General features: G+C 36.4%; 1 protein-coding gene across 17 annotated transcripts in view; it reads right to left on the bottom strand.

The window, feature by feature from the left end:
* LOC126702769 (F-box protein At3g07870-like) overlaps nucleotides 1-17,972 on the bottom strand; it is a 101,973-nt gene that overhangs the window by 29,832 nt on the left and 54,169 nt on the right. For 2 of the 17 annotated variants that reach the window (XM_050401604.1, XM_050401606.1), the window contains one exon: nucleotides 7,455-7,710. The exons of 14 other annotated variants lie outside the window; for them this stretch is intronic. In XM_050401604.1, coding sequence (XP_050257561.1) covers nucleotides 7,662-7,710 — 49 coding nt within the window. In that variant the 3' untranslated portion in view covers nucleotides 7,455-7,661. Of the gene's footprint in view, nucleotides 1-7,453; nucleotides 7,711-17,972 lie in introns of those variants that run through there. One more of the 17 variants, XM_050401605.1, reaches the window with a different exon arrangement.

Below are 17,972 nucleotides of genomic sequence, written 5' to 3'. Positions count from 1 at the left end.
AGGGAAACAAATTCATCTTTTATTAGCACAAAGAAACAGTACAACGTACAATGAAAAAGCTTGAATAAGCTTATACTAAAAGCTAACTACATAAGCGGAAAGAAAAGATACAAGAGAGTGAAGAAAAAGCCGAAGAAGAGGTGCAGAGAAGAGGGATACTGCCGTTCCGAAATGTTGACTAAGGAGACCATTCCTCAATACTTTTACATGCCTACGACTCAGGCAGCAAAAGAACCCAACTTGGGGCTTGCACCATAGAAGAAAAGGTGCAGAGAGCCTGACTTCGGGCTAGCACCGTTGAAGAAAAGGTGCAGGGAACCGGAAGTTGATGAGCCTCCGTATAACCACGCATGCGATAGAGCAGACGGCGCTGATGGCGGAAAACCTTACTTCTAACGCACCAAGAATCTGATGCGACCAGTACCTGCTTCGGATTTTGACTGAAAGAGGGAGAAATACCATTTCCCCCTTGTCAAAACGGAGGATTATCTTGAATCTGTGCCTCCCCTGTCCAGACCACATCACCTTGAGTCTCGGAAGGATTTGGTGCCTCTGAAGCGGGTGAAGATCCTTCATCCCCACCCATGCCTCAAACATATTGCTCTGAGGCTGGATAGCACTGGAAATGGAGATTGTGAGTATGGCAGAAGGATTATGATTCTGAAGGGAGCAGAAGGGTTTATATGCAAGGGGAGTGACTCCCTACCCTATTTATGTAGAGAGCAAACCGGTGGCATTTAATCCATGCAAGTTTCCAATAAGTGCTACAGACAAGACGGTCCTAGCACAATTTCCAACACCATCTGCAACCGCAAGGTTTGAATAACCTCGTGAAGGAAACGTATTAATGGTGCGCCTTGAACACTGAAACGTTGAGGATGCCGCGCGAGAAAACCTAGAGGGATGTCTCACAAATTTGGCGCGCCCCCCATGCAAACGAAAAAACCCCAGCATTAAAGAAATGTTGAGCTGGGCCAATCATGGTTTGGGCCTAACATTACCAAAACCCTCCTCCCCAACAATAAGGCTGGGCAGTAGGATTTTGAGGGGATATTGTGGGGCCCGAAATCTGAGGTCCCAGCCCACTTTGTATTAAGGGCCCAAAGCCCAGGCCTAGGAGCCCTACTGCCGAGGACGTATGATGAAAGCCCCTTAAAGGCCCAAGGATGTGGCCAAGGACGATCTCACGCTCAACACCTCACAAAACGCCTGAAGAAAAGGACAAACTCAGTACAAGAGCAGTACAAGGGAGAAAGCTGCCAACACCGTAATGTGGAGCCCTACACCTGACAAGCCCATACTCCAGACCATGCTATTTAACTTTTCCCAACCACCTCCAACCACTCTGATGTATGGATTGATAGGACGAGTCATTACCCCACAAAAGAAAAACTGATACGTAGATGAAGAACGGGAAGTAAACACTAGTATAAAAGGGAAAGAGAGCTGAGAGAGAAAGGGGGGGATATAGAAGGATCCTACAAAAAAGAAGAATGGTGAGAATGCAATGCTCCTCGGACTAAGTCCGAGGAGTCAAACCCTTCAAGCTACATCGATGTAAGGCTTAGCTATCCAGGCCAAACCTACCTTTATATGAGCTCTCATAAAATCAGGATAGACCGTTGCCTGGCGACCAAGGGCAGGCCTTTCAAACCCACTCTCTACAAATCATATTGTTCGGGCCCATTACATACGAACCCAATGTTATCCTTGGGTCGTTAAAAATCGTGTCCCTACAACTAATATTATAGGTTTATTTTATTTATTTTTCTATTAATTAATTATTAAAATAATTATTACGTTATTGTGGTTGGACATTCGAATGAACCCTAGTTTTCTCTACATTATACATTAAAAAACAAAGTGTAGTAATTTTTTTTTCCATGTTCTATCTCAATGTAAATTCAAACATTTTTAATAACATTATTATCACCACTTGTTTAGTTGTTGCCATTGATTTTTGTTATTTCTACACATTTTATTATAATCATGGTATTATTGTTCAATTTAAGAAACCTGTGCAAATTTCATTAGGATTTGACAATGAAGAATAAAGACCCATAATTTTGAATATTATTGTTCTTTTGGTAACTTCATTATGCAAAATCTTTCATGGAAGATTCATTATACAAAACTGAATTACTTTAGCAGATTCATTATGAAATTACCAACATATACTTCACTATACAGAAATTGATTACTTTTGCATCCAAGCAACTTGGTATCTTGTTGGACTCCCTAGACATTGTTTTGCGAAATTAATGTATAACAATAGAGTTGATTGAAAACCTAAACATAGATTCAGTTAAGATGAAAAAGTGCTAATCTGGTTGGCATAGATTTTTTTTTTTCTTATAAATTTTTTATCTTAATAAAATATTATAAATAGGACTTTCAAGACAATATATGGAGTAACTACGATTGTTTTGTAAAACTCTATTTTGATGTAAACCCTTTTTTGAATGGGACATCGAAGAATTATAAAAAATAATTTTTATTAATTATTTTATTTTATAGGATCGTATCTATTGTGTGTGATATGACAAGGTCAGTGTTGATTTGCAAGTGCTAGATTGTATTGGTATGTGGTTGAATATTGGATATGATAATATGTTGAATTTCAATAAAATTGGATTGATTTTGTTATGTTGGAAAATATTGTTAAAGCTTGTGGTGTTTACACGTAAGAATATTTTACTTGTTGTGCAAGTAAAGTATTTTACTTGTAATATGAGTCTCGTAACCATGGTTTAGTATATGGTTAGTTAAAGTTTAGCCTCCTATAAAACAGCTAATAAATAGTTGTCATAATGTATATATATATATATATATATTTATATATATTTATATAAACTCTTCTAAAAAAATGTTTTAGAAAAAACATTATTACCAATTTAGTTCACTAAATATTGAAAGTTCATGATTGTTGATTTAATTTTCTTTTGAATATGAATCGAGCTTGAACTTTTCCCCAAATAAATTACATATTCAAGCCTAGGTTTATTTCTTTGTTGAATAAGCTGGGGTTTGTTTACAAGCTACTTGAATAACTTTTTTTTTTCCTCTATATGATAAAACCATGACTAAATTTTTTAACCCCTTTACAAATCTATGTTAATAATCAATAACTAAATTATAGTTGAAATTATATTATTTGAGTTAATGAGACAGAATGATTGTCATTAATGAATTTATAAAAATTAGATTGTTGTTAAAAATTATATAATTTTTACTACAATTTTTTTTTTTTTTTTTTTTTTTTTTTTTTGAAACAAACACACACACACACACACACACACACACACACACACAAGGCATGAGTGGGGCGCCAAGTGCATGGTTTTGTTACCCCTGTGCAAGGCACGCCTCTACCACTACTACACTTTTGTGGGGTAATTTCCCGCACAAGCTATTTGTCCGCTTTGGTAGTGGTACACTCATACTTGTGTCAAGCGCTTATAAGGCATGAGTGGGGCGCTTCTCTTGCCGATGTGAGACTGCACCCAGAGTCTTCCCATACTCGTTCTTGAGAACAAAACCGTGCGGGCTTGGCTCCCCAAAGCAAACAAACAGCTTGTGCGGGAAATTACCCCACATATATATATATATATAAAAACTTAAATTAGTCTCATGTTTATAAGTTTATTCATGGACACATTATTATTTTTGAGTGAGACTTGTTTAAAAGTCAAGCTTAAATTTGAATTGTTTGGTAAACATAAGAATGTAAATTTTTTCCCCAAAATATAGCTCAAATTATTCATAAAAAATTTAGTTCAATTATGACTAAGGTAAAATTTTATTTACTTTTTAATTTTACAGGAAAATATTATTGGTAATGCTTTCAAAACACTATTTTTTTTCTAAAATTTCCTTGTAATATTCTAAAAGGGATAAACTCATACCTGGTAACCTAAGGAAAGTCATAATTGCATTGTAATATTTTAAAAGAGAAAAAAAATTAAAAATCAACTTGCAAAGTCTTGTTATACCTATATTATTTAGTTAAGTCATAATTGCACAGTAATAGTATTTTAAAAGATAAAAATTCAAAAGCAATTTGCAAAGTCTTGTAATACCTATAATATTTAGTTATAGGCTATTTGGATCGTATCTTAATTCTTATCAATTCCAACCCAACAACCACCATGGAGAATAAAGCCAAAGTAGTAGAAGAAGATGAAACATTGGCAGAACCAAGCGATGGTACTGACTATATCTCACATCTTCCCTACAATATTGTGACAAATTCTGTCATGACTGTCTTTCAAAACTGTATTTAGTTGCAGGTTTGTTTGCAAGAAATGGTTCCATCTTCTCAAGGACCCCACTTTCACTCAATTGTACAGAACAAGAGTGAACCCCAACTTGATCATCCTCCAACCTAAAATCAAAGACCACCTCCTCTACCTGGTCCATCTTGACAATAAAAATCATGATTTTTATTGTGAAACATTGCATGGTAGATTCATGCAATGGGTTGATATTGCTAGGTGAGGTGTATGGGGACTTTGAGAAATTGGATCGGTTGTTTGTGTCTAATAACTGGTGAGTTCATCATGGTTAGGCATGACAACAAACTTACATCCTCTCTTGTGTGTCCTCATCTCGAATTTTGTCCTAAGACTGAAGTTTACAAGGTCGTTCTCTTGTCCAAAGAGTATGGAGTTGAAGTAAACATATGCCGACTCTTGTGTACACACTAGGGGTGAAAGGCAATGGTGTTTGGAAGAGGGTTAATGTTGGTGATGATGTGCGCGGTGACACAACAACAAATGTTTTTCTCAATGGGATTATTCATTGGGTTGTAATATCCCCTTATGTAACTTAGTTTATATGTTCCTTTAATGTGGAGGATGAATGTTTTCAAATGGTTTCACCATCTCTTGAGATGGAGTAGTCTATGTGGCTGAAGTGGGGGATCAATATTAGGGTGTTAGGGGGTTGTCTTGCCATTGGTGAAGATCCTAGCAACGATAGATGGTGCTTTCATATATGGGTAATGAAGGATTATGGTGTCCAAGCATCTTGGACTAAGGCATACAATATTGAATCCACTGTAAGAAAACTGAGGTGTTTTGAGCACATTTCACAAATCCCAGGTTTATGCCACAATGGTGACATCTTGTTATTACTCAAAAACAAGAATTTGGTTTCTTTCAATTCAGTGGACCTAAGATTAAAAGTTTCATATAATTGAAAATTTATTTTCCTTCCAAGCGTTTCACTATATTCCCAACTTTTCTTCTCTTACAGATATAGCAAAAGGAGAACCATTGTTCAATGCGACATCTAGGTAATAAGCACATTCTATTTAATGTGTTCAATTGTGATTATAAAGCAGTTTAACTAACTACGCACTTGAATTTCTCTATGCTTGTCTTGTCCTATTAAGAAAATTTTTGTGACAAGTCGAAAGATAATTTGGCTCTAATTTTTTTGTACAAAAATAAACTGAATAATTTCCAAAAATGCAAGTTTTTTTGGTCTACTCTTGTGTGTGTTACAATTTTGACTAATCAATTCTCAAACTATAAAGGTGTGAACTTATTTCTCACTTTTTGCTCAAGATATATTTTTTAACCGAAAATAAGAACTTGAGAATGATATGATTTGCCTTATATAACCACTGAAAGAAGATGAGGAAGACTATATCTCATATCAATCTTCTTTACACAAAAAAAATGTCGTTGTTAAACGTGTGTCTCTAAGGTGTCTTTAAATGGAATGACGTTGTCTTAATTAAATACTATTTCTATGAGTCATCAGCTGTATGAGTTGTAGGCATACACTTGCATTTATATATATATATATATATATTGTAAAATAATATTTTGATCCGTAACATTTATCAAAATTTTGTTTTTTTTTTTTTTTTTTCCTTATACTTTACCAGAAGTTTATTATTCATCCTTATTTTTATCTTTAAACTATTAAAAAAATCTCTTTACAAAATTTAAAGAAGAAAGAATAACTTTTTAAAGTTCAGAAATGAAAAACAAACTTTTAGTAAAGTTTCGGAACCAAAATAATATTTTACCTTTTATTTTGAGTATTGAGTAATATCTGTTACTTTTGCGGTTTTACCAACCTTTTTAGTTAGTTAGTTAGTTAGTTATTTTTAATATTTATTTAAGAATTGATTTTTTTTTTCAATTAATTTAGAATTTTTTTTAAAGAAATAATTGCTTGGGAAGAGTCTAATTAATTATTTTTCCCAACTAATTCATAGAAAATGATTATAATAAAAAAACAAACTAAAAAAATTAGTATAATCCTGGAAGAGGAGGGAGTCCTATATTTTTGTTTAGCATTTTAGTTAAAAACACTTCTTGTAAGGTGGAGCAGAATGAGCGAAAATTGAAATTGGTGGAAAAAGTGATTACAGAAATCCACAAGGAAATTCATGTCATGAAGAACTAGAAAGAGAGAAGAATGGCGCAATTAAGAAGTGGATCTCGATTAGCTTAATTAATAAAGTCTTCTGTCATCAATATATCTAATGATAAAGAACAATTATCATGGAGTTGATGTCATACATTAAAATTATAGCATATCTATCCAAAAAATGAAAAAGAAAAAGAAAAAGAGAAAGAGAAAAAGAATGAATGAAAATTTAAGTGAAAAACCCAGCTTACGTGGCCATTGTACATAAATTTGGTCTTCTTCCTCACATGAGAAAGGCCATGTGACCAGCAAGGGATCTGAGTGACCACATATTATGTTGTGATCACCTTTATACTTTCATCTCTCATTTGATCACACTATAATGCTAAATTACGTACCAGACTAAGTCAACGTGCATTCTTGATACAAATAAACTAAGCCTTACTGAAATTTTACAGATAGGTTTCAAAGTGTGACTTGGCCATTGAACTTAAATTTCACTTCCTAATTTGGTCTCACCCTTTTGTGCACACCATCACACCAATAGTATACTCAACATGCATTTAATTTTTAGTTAGTATTTTCTCTAAGACCATATTCTTGAAAGTTTCTTTAATACCCATATAAGCATTTTTCTCTAACCAAGCATGTACGCCACCCAGTCTACACATGATGCATATATATTAACCAACTGTGACTTTTGTTGCTCATATTATATGCATGGGGGTAGAAGCAACATAGCCATTCACCCAAGCGTCCTTCTATAGAAAGTATCTATAACTTGATACTGAAATGGTGATTCAGTGCAGATTTTTTCTGTCTTAGCCGGTGAATCCGGTAACACATTTTACTCTACATTAACAACATCCAAAGGAAAGGTGCTTTGAATTTCCAGGTTGAATTAGACATGATATGAACAATGCCAATGATTGAACTGGGCTACATGTGATGAAGGTAAATAAAGGGAATACCCAGTGAACTCAAATCTCACCTATATGACTTGCTCAAAATACATCCCATAAATAATATAGATTTGCATGCTATTTTCATTTGCATAAGAAAGTCAAGAGTGACTGAAAATGATTACAGCAAAAGAAACTATATAGATGTAATATTGAATCCAAATTAGCATAATTTAGCATTGAGTTCATGCCAACACAGTGGTCATACATATGTCTTGCAATGGCATTGGCACAGGCAGTTGGAGAGTATCCATCCATATACTGCAACAAAATGTGTTACTCCAAAAGCGATGCAAAATATTTATGAAGATCTTACAAATTGATGTGGCAATCAGAAGTTGATAATCCTCGTAGATTCTTCCTACAATGTAGGAAGAAACTTTAATAATAAAGAAAAACAAATAAGAAAAATAAAAGTACAAACATGGCAGCCCAACCAATTATTATGTATTTTTTCAGGAAACTTTCATAGGAAATCTAATTAAAAAAAAGGAGGCCCTTTTATCTTGAGAAGCCCAGTCTACATTTTTATATAAACCAAGTAAACTAAACCCAGACAAATTGAAAACAGTATTTACATTCCATAACTTAGGATCCAGAACTCATGCCTTGAAACCTTTGTCAAGAAGATTAAACCATAAACACAAAGAAAATGATTAACTTACCTTTACAACCCAAATGTCATGTTTTCCATCACCATCGGTGTAGTGTTGTTATGCATAGTACAAGATTTAAGACGTAAATAATTAAAATTCATCAATCACACATTTTCAACTACAACCGTGATTACATATGCTGTCAAAATACAGCAACTTTTTATCTCACTGTTATTACTGCAGAAAGCACTTAAATCAAATACCAAGGTAATGAAAATCATCCAGAGGATTAAAAAGATAAAATTGTTTGCTACAAATGTTAAAAATTGGCAACAGAGTTGATGCAACTTACAGGAAGACTCTAACAAGGAAGATTTCATCTTCATAAATAGGTTGTTCCCCAATTGGAATACTTGTCGTGCACCTATGTGCCATGGGGTTTAGGTAAGTGGCTATGGTGCTATGAAATTGAAGTTACATCATTAAGGAGACAGTTTATAAAATCTAAATATGGCGTCAATGGAGGGTACTAGTGTACAGGTGAGGTGTGGGGATCAAATGGGGTGGGGATGTGGAAGCATATTAGGTGTGGTTGGGATAATTTAATGTGGATTTTCTATGGTACTAAAGTGCGTTTCAGGCATTATGGATGTTGTTTTTTGGGGGGGGGGGGGGGGTGTTTAGAGTGGAGACTACTTTAAGGAGGGACATCCCCATTTATTTTTACTTGGGAGAAACAATAAAGGCACAATGGTAGGTTAGATGGAGATTCGTCAAGGTCAGTGTTCTTGGAATCCTGTGTTAAATCGAGCAATACAAGACTGGGAAGTGGAATCTGTGATCCAGTTGTTAGAGGATCTTTATGACACTAAAGTTAGACTTGGGGAGGTAGGTGAATTGGTGTGAAGGCCTTCGCCCTCTACAAGCTTTCAAGTGAGGAGCTTCTATAAAGTTTTGAAAGAGGGGGAGGGGGGGTGTGCAGTGTTTCCGTGGAGAAGCATTTGGAAAGTTTGGGTTCCACTGAGAGTGGCTCTAGGGAGGGTCTTAACAATTGATAATTTAAGATGAAGGGGCATTGTTGTTATGAAGTGGTGTTATATGTGTAAGAAGTAGTCTATGCTGTATGGTATCTTTGGTGACTCCTGGGCAAGGCCTAACTCAGTGTATGATTTGCTTGCATGTTGGAGAGGTTGGATAGGAAGGTATTGGGTTGGTGGGATTTGGCAAGCAGCTCCCTTGTGTCTCATGTGGTGTTTTTGGGGAGAGCTTAATGCTCGTTGCTTTGAGGGAATGGAGTCGAGTGTGGGGAAGTTGAAGTAGTATTATCTGCTGAGGACTCTTTATGAATGGACTTCATCATCTATGGCATTTTCTATTGAAGGGATCCTAGATTCCTTGGATTCTTTGAGATACTATTAGCTTTGTATATTCTGTCTTTTGTTTTATTTTATGCTCTTGTTGCCCCAGGTATAGACATCTAGTGTAACCTGGTTTTTTTTTTAATCTTTTTTCAATATTAATATGATAAAGAGTTTGTTGCCTTCAGTGAATTCTATTAAGCCAAAATTATTACGTTGTTAACATATTCACAATCTTCATTATGCCTGTACACATTTATACTAACCCAAATCCTGTCTACCAAAAATGGCTTCAAGCTCAGCTAGCCCTCTAACATGTATCCCTTCCACCAAAATAGTTCAAGGTTGGCATCAAATAATACAAAATGGGAATACATACATATGGTACAAATAATTTCATGCTTGAAGCATACGGTAAGCTCATTTTAGGATTTACAGTCCATGCAAATATGTCTGGATAAAAAAATATAAAACACTATACTGAACTACAGAATAAAATGATAAAATTAATTAATTTTTTTTATAGGTAATCAGAAAACTATTATTAATGAGAAAATAAGGAAAAGTACAAGATGTTCATGATAATGAACAACAAGAAATAATAGAACAAACAGTACAACAAGAAGAGGGTAATCAAGAAACTAAGCTAAGGGAAGAAATAAACTCAGAGAGAGAAGAACAATCAGTAAAACCCCAACAACGAGACCACTCCAAAAGACTACCTTGGCATAAAACCTTTAACTTATCCAACGTCTTCTCATTGTCCTAAAAGGAACGATGATTTCGTTCCAACCATACAATCCACATAAAGCACCCTGGAACCAAATTCCAAATGTCCGAATTATGCTTCCCAAGCCACTGATGCCAACAAGATAACAAACCCGCCACTGATCTTGGCATAACCCAATGAATACCAAAAGCCTGAAGCATAATAGTCTACAGGGAATGAGTAATAGGACAATGAAGAAGAAGGTGGTCTACCAACTCCCCATCACAACAACACATACAACACCAATTAGCCAAAGGGCGACCCTTAAGCATTAGATTATCCAAAGTGAGAATCCGACCATGTGAAGCTATCCACAAAAAGAATGCCACGCGCTTAGGAATCTTTGGTGTCCAAACACCCTTCCAAGAAAACAAAGAATTCGAAGCACCCTGAATCGCATGGTAGTAAGACCGGGTGTCAAACTTACCATTACCTTTTAGCTGCCAACAAAGAGTATCTCCCCTATCACCCCAAGGAATATGAGTTTGGATAAGCTGAAGTAGAGAATAATATGTAGCTAGCTCCCAATCTTCAAAAGCTTTATAAAACCTTAAATCCCACACTCTAATAGTACCCTTTTCTGGAATCCACAAAACCTCAGAGATACAAGCATCCTTGACCGCTAAACACACATAGAGCTCAGGATAGAGATCTTTTAGAATACTATCAACAATCCACCTATCATGCCAAAAGCGGATACGAGTGCCTTCACCCACTACAAAAGACAGATGCTTAGAAAAGCTCTCCCACCCTTCATTAATGCTTCTCCATAAGCCACACCCATAAATCCTCTTGCAAACTTTAGTACTCCACCCCCCTTGACCTTTACCATACCTTGTGGAGATAACTCGCCGCCAGAGATGGGTAACTTCATGACCATATCTCTACAGCCATTTCCCTAATAAAGCTTGATTAAATGGCACCACAATTCTTATTCCCAAACCACCCATCTCAACAGGTAAACATACCTTTTCCCAAGCCGCCTAAGGATATTTGAAACTCCCTTCATAAGACCCCCAAAGAAAATTCCTTCAAATACTTTCCAATCTAGCAGCCACAGTTTTAGAAATAGTAAAAAGAGATAAAAAGTACGTTGGAAGACTTGAGAGAGTACTCTTTAGTAACATGAGCCTACCACCCTTAGATAAATAGAGACGCTTCCACCCAGATAGTTTCTTCTCCATTTTCTCCAAAATAGGATTCCAAATCGAAACTGTCTTAAAAGAAGTTCCCAACGGCATCCCCAAATATTTCATAGGCAAATTGCCCACTCTACATTGAAGAATATTAGCCAGTGCATCTAAATTATTCACCTCCCCAACAAGGACAATCTCACTTTTTCCAACATTAACCTTTAAACCCGTAAAAGCCTGAAAACAAGACAACACCAACCTTATGGACAACAGGTGTTCCCTAGAGGCATCACAAAATAAGATAGTATCATCAGCAAATAGCAGATGGGAAATACACACACCAACAGAGTTCACAGCTCCCACATGAAAACCTCAAATAAGATTACACTCCTTTGTCTTCTTTAAGAGTTTACCTAAAACCTTCATTATCAAGAGAAACAAAAGTGGGGATAGTGGATCCCCTTGTCTCAACCCACGAGAACTTCCAAAAAAACCTTCAGGGGATCCATTTACAAGGACTGAAAAACGGACAGAAGTAACAAAAGCCTTAATCCACCCCCTCCATTTCAACCCAAAACCCATCCGGCCCAACAAATAAAACAAGGCCTCCCAGTTCACATGGTCATAAGCTTTTTCAATATCCAGCTTACAAACCACACCCGGTATTCTGCTCTTCAACCTGCTATCTAGGCATCATTTGCAATAAGCACTGAATCCAGAATTTGCCTTCTGCTAACAAACGAATTTTAAGTCTTAGAGATGAGATTATCCAAAACCACCCTCAACCTATTAGCCAACACCTTGGACAGCAGCTTGTACACACTACCCACCAAACTGATGGGGCGGAAGTCCTTAATGTTAACGGCATTGCACTTCTTAGGAATTAAATTGAGAAACAAAGCATTCATAGACCGTTCAAGCACAGAGTGCCGGTGAAAGTAATCAAAAAAATTCATGACATCCTTTTCCACAACACTCCAACAGTTGTGAAAAAAAGCTATGGTGAAACCATCAGGACCAGGGGCTTTATCACCCTCCATCTCCCTTAATACCTGGATGACTTCCTCCTTCATGAACTCCTTCTCTAAGGATAACCGCTCATCCTATTCAATACATGCAAAATCTAACCCATCCATAGTAGGACGCCCCACCTCAGTTTCCTTATACAACCCCTGATAAAAGAGAACTAACTGAGAGCGTATATCAGATTCATCCTCATAAAGAACACCATCTACCTCAATCCTTTTAATTTGATTAGCATTTCTATGAGAGTTTGCTAATCTATGAAAGAACTGAGTATTATTATCGCCCTCCTTCACATACAAGGTCCGAGACTTTTGCCTCCAGGAAATCTCCTCAAGAGAAGCCAACTGTTCTATGTCTCCTTTGAGTTGAAGGCAACAAATCTGTTCCTCATTTGAAAGACCCACCGGCTCTCTCGCATCTAAACCCATTAGCTTAGTCAGCAAGTTCTTCTTTCTAAAAGCCAAATCACCAAACTCCTCTCTGTTCCACTTTTTAAAATCTGCTTTCAGAGCCTTCAATTTTTGTGCCAAAATGAAACTTGGAGAGCCCGCAAAACTGTACCCATCCCACCATTGCTTAACTCTATCAACAAAACCCTCAACTTTCAACCACATATTTTCAAAATTTTCAAATTTAAAGGCACTTCGACCATGTCGAACAACAGCAGCTTCCAACAAAAGCGGGCAATGGTTTGAAATAACACGAGGAAGCACCCGTTGGGATACATTCTCAAAGTGCTCCTCCCAATCAAGAGAAACCAAAGCCCTGTCAATTCTTGAAATAGAGGGAAGACCAGAATCTCTAAACCAAGTGAAGGAGGCCCCCTTTAAAGGTAAATCAACTTAAGAATTATTCTCTATAAAATCCGAGAATGCGAACATAGCAGGGCTAAAAGACTCACAGCCAAGCCTTTCACTTGGGTACCTGATAATATTGAAATCACCTACTAGACACCATGCCATGGGCCCCTGGCACGCACCTGAGATAACTCCTCCCACAAAGTAGACCGCTGTCCATTGTCATTAGGGCCATACACACTTGTACAAGTCCAAACAAAGTCATCCACCACTCCTCTCAATAATACACTGACAAAAAACTGTCCAACAATTACATCCAACTTTTCAAAGACCCTCTTATCCCAAATCAGCAAGACCCCTCCTGAAGACAGCACAGCATCCAAATTAGCCAAATCAATGAAAGGACTACCCCATAAACTCCGAACAAAAGCAACATCGATAGAAGATACTTTCATTTCCTAAAAACATACAATATCACACTTCCACTCTTTTAGAAGATTCTTACAAGCCTCTCTCTTCCGAGGATTGTTAAGCCCCCTTACATTCCAAGAAAGTAGTCGTAGAGTCATTTAAAACTACCAACAACCCCCACAGCAGTTGAAGAAGCTCTGCTCCTACTCCTAGAAGAGACACCATCATAATTAACAAAAGAAATAAGCCCTTTAAACTCTCTAAGACCTCGTGACCCTAAGTTTGCAAGTCACTTAAACACCCCATCATCATTCACCTTGAGACATTCCTGTTCCAGAAGACAAAATAGAGCCAAACATTGAGTTTCATGTTTCACAATAGGGAAACCCACCATTTTAAAGAAATTATTCATCAACTGGGACACCCAATTCGAAGGTGGCCTAGACTCTGTCACCTATGTTAACCTCTACAGAATTCTGAACTAGCAACACCTCACTGAGATCATTAGGTTCCCACCGAGACAGAGGTTCACATTCCAACACACAATTATCTTTCTCTCCACTGCCACAACCACTGTCATCCATCCCACTGGTCTCCCACAGTAGAAGGTGAAATCCACCATCTGTCTGAAATTCCCCAACAGAATCCATTAACCTCTGTTGCGTCATATCATCATGAGGACTACTCCGTTCTTCTTCATGAGCTTCCCCTTCCCCAAACTCAACTTCCACCCCATTACCTAAGTCTGAGAGAGGAGAAAATCAATTTCGAACCACCCATGGATGCGGCCAAAGGATCGGCAGCACCTTTTTCAGAATCGGAGGCTCAATCATTGCCATTGCCGAGCTAACCACCATATCACCCGTGAACCTAGAGTCTCGATTACCTAATCCATGAATTACCTTGACACCGGAGCCCATGCACCCAGACAAAACAGCCTTGCCTTATAAATTTGGGTCATTTCATGCCTGAAGTTTCCCATGTATCAGATGAAGACATGACAAAGAAGCAATATGGTATTTTTTTATACCTATAGATTTGATCGCCAAAGGCCCAAAGTAGAGTCACTCTTGAAAGGCAGAGAAATCAGATGCTGAAGCTCAAGCATCATTGTTAGAGCCAAAAAAATAACTGATAAAATTCTTTATCATCAAGAGTTAGCATGGAAAATCACAAGAAGATTGTGTCTCCAAGGCATGCTGGTATGACTCCATTATATGGGAATTCATTGAAGAAATACTGAAGGACGCATATTTTTGTATCATATATTGTGCAACTACAATGAGGCTCTGTTTCAATCAAATGAAGCTTGACATTCGACTGATGGAAGGGCCCTAAACAAGGTCAACCATATCACCACAACTTTTTGTTTTGAGAATGGAATACTATCTACAATTTTGATATCGAGCACTAGACATAAGTAAGGTTTAAATTTCACCAACAGTCAAGAAATTGGGCCTTACTATCTGATGTTTTGCCGATAATGTCTTGCTCTTTTTCCTTTTGAATTTTCCAAAGAAGTGACAAAAAGAGAAGAAAATATCATGTAATGAACCTATTGGATTGACTTAATTTGAGGTAGGCGCCTTCAAAGAGGAAGTGAAAAGAGAGGAGAGAATCTAAGAGACAAAAGTGAGAATATTGGCTCAAGTTACTTGCAAGGATTATTGGAAAAAATAACCAACAAACAACTTGTAACTAACTTGGCTTCACCATTTGCAATCTTACAACTAACTAGCTAATCTTCTAACTAACTAACTACACACCTCTTGATTCTTTACAAAAATTACTATAAGATTACATGAATAACACCTAATCACCGATACACCTACACCCCTATAGTACACACCTCTTGATTCTTTACAAAAATTACTATAAGATTACATGAATAACACCTAATCACCGATACACCTAAACCCCTATAGTACACGTTGGACTCATTACAAAATATGCAAAGCTCTGGATTGTCTGACCACAAACATGAGGCTCCTACTATCTTAGGTGGATAAAATTTTTGGCACAATATAGGATGGGACTTCTTAAAATGTAACTATTGATTTTTTTACAGGTAATAAAATTCATTGAATTGGAACTATTGATTATCAAAGCTTCTTATTTAGCGGTCAAAAGGGTCCACGAAGTGCTTCTTGAAAACAGATTATATGCAGACACCCATAAATGAGTGATATTTGCACAAGGGGAAAACCATTGAAGCTAAGAAATGACACAAGAAAATAACATGTATTAGTCTCCACTACACTTGGCTGCCATGGGGACCAATTGTAGACAGCTTCCTTTTATATAAGGATTTAGGGACTATTTGAATGCTAAATTAGCAAGAATAGCAGATATTCCTGAAAGTAAATGGTGAAGATTATACAGAATGGCTGCAAGCTGCTAAAAGCATATTTCTCTTAATCTTGTCTGCAAGAGATCCTTCTCCAAGCATCAGTTGGGAGGATTTTGTTTAATAAAATAAGCATTTTATAAAAACTCCTATACTTTAGTGGTTTGTAGTCAAAGGTTAGCTACAAAAGCCAAGATTTTTTGGTTGAAAAAAGTGTGTTGTATTAAATCTAGTGCATTATATGCCAGAAAAGATGATGTTGGTGGAAAGCCTCAAAATCAGAGATTAATCAATTAAGTGGTTTAGACTTGACACAAATTTATGATTTTATTCTCTGAATGGTGGAAGAGAGTTTGTATGGTTTAAAATTTAAATTTAGAGTGAAAAAATATCAACTTTGAGGCCAAAAACTTGCAGACAAATTTTAAAGGAAACAACAGTAGGACTTCTTTGAAAAGCAGCTACTTTTGGGGTTTTGGAGGAGCTTGGGTGAGGAATTTGGCCTCTTTTCCTGAGGCTTCTCCATAGGTGCTAAAGGGTTTTTTTTTTTTTTTTTTTTTTTTTTAAAACAGAAGTTATTCGCAGGCTGTTTTGTAACCCATGGGCATTTCAGCTGTTTGCTGATTTGTAACACAGCTTGACTTTTTAGGCAGATTCTGTTAATCAGCCTTGGGTTGCTTCTCAAAGCAGCTGAAGCTTTCTCCAAAAAGTTGTAGCTCTGAGAAAGCTCAAGCCCTCCTAAGTCCTAACCCCTTAATGGCTGGAAATGTTTACAAAAATATATTGGATTCAGGGTTTTAAAAGATTAACAAAAAGGGTAAAGTTTGAGCTTACTATAAAGTAAGAAAACCCAAGTTTAAGGAAAAAGAAAGTCTGACCAGAATTTTAAGAGTTTTATATATGGGAATTTTTAGGGTTGATGGGGTTTAAAATTGGTTACAGGGTGCCAAGGAAAAAGAAGAAGAAGAATTACAAATCCTTAAAATCAAAATAATTTAAGTTTTAGATCATGAGGGTAAGAAAACAAAATGAAAATGATAAGTGATAACTAAAAGTTACCCATAAAGATTAAATATTAACTTATTAGATCATTGTCTAATTTGTTTCTTTTTCTGTAGTTTATCAACAAAATGTACAACTGGCCAAATAGAGAAGACTTAAACCAATTGACATGGGTTTACACAAACTCAGTCAATGTGTTAGAAGGTTGTGTTATTCTTTAACAAATTTGCTAAACAGACTTGTCAATGTGGTGTTGATATGCTCCAACCAGCCCAACCTGTCACCACCCTATCTTAAGTTGAAAATATTATAGAATGCTGTTTGAGCTGTTCTTATAAAGATGTATAAAGAGGAACACAAAGAACTACTGATCTTTGTGCTATACTATGTAGTTCTATCTTCATCCTTCAAATGTAAACCCTCACAGTTCTCTGCTGAGTTTAGAGAGAGAATTTCATTATGTTTGCATCAGAATCTAAGATTTTTTTTTTTTGGGGGGGGGGGGGGGTGAAGAAGATTCTTTCTTCAAATATCTATTTGGTAGAGTATCAGGATAATAACACTTTTTAGGCCACCATGGTTGACAATGTCCATATTTTCAACACGAGTTTCAAAATCAGCAGGCACCACAACAATTGCGTAGATGAATTTCATCAGTTGAATAATGTTCTAATGAGTGTCTAGTTAAGTAGTTCACTTCCCCTTCCCCCATTATCTACCTAGTACCTATCAAAAAAGTGGCTCGTTAAGTAGTTATAGTATATGGGAGCCTTTTTCTACTTTGAGAATTGTGTTCTTACAAAACTAAATTTAGACTAATCATTAATATGCATGAAAAAAAACTTGCGTTTTTTTTTCTCTCTCCCTTTTTTCCAATAGAAAGTTATGATCTTAGTAATGCTATGAAAGCAAACACATCCAAGGAAGAAAAAATACCATAGCTTACACAATCAAATTCTGCCAAACCAAGGAAAGCAAATTTGAGTACAAATCGTTGATTGAGAACACAAATCATATAAGCACTTTAAGGTGGAAGCTGAACATGGCAGCACCTCAAAATCTTAAATGCATTGCTGTCTAGTTTAGGGTTTGACCAAACGATTACATTTTCAGTTTTTGTATTTTAAATGCATATCAACAGTGTAAGTTAGAGAATGGTACAAAATATATATGATAAAATTTAC

The sequence above is a fragment of the Quercus robur genome, chromosome 10 (assembly GCF_932294415.1).
Source record: "Quercus robur chromosome 10, dhQueRobu3.1, whole genome shotgun sequence".
Lineage (NCBI taxonomy): Eukaryota > Viridiplantae > Streptophyta > Magnoliopsida > Fagales > Fagaceae > Quercus > Quercus robur.
Note: the sequence above shows the minus strand (reverse complement) of the source record. Positions and strands in the feature narration are given on the sequence as shown.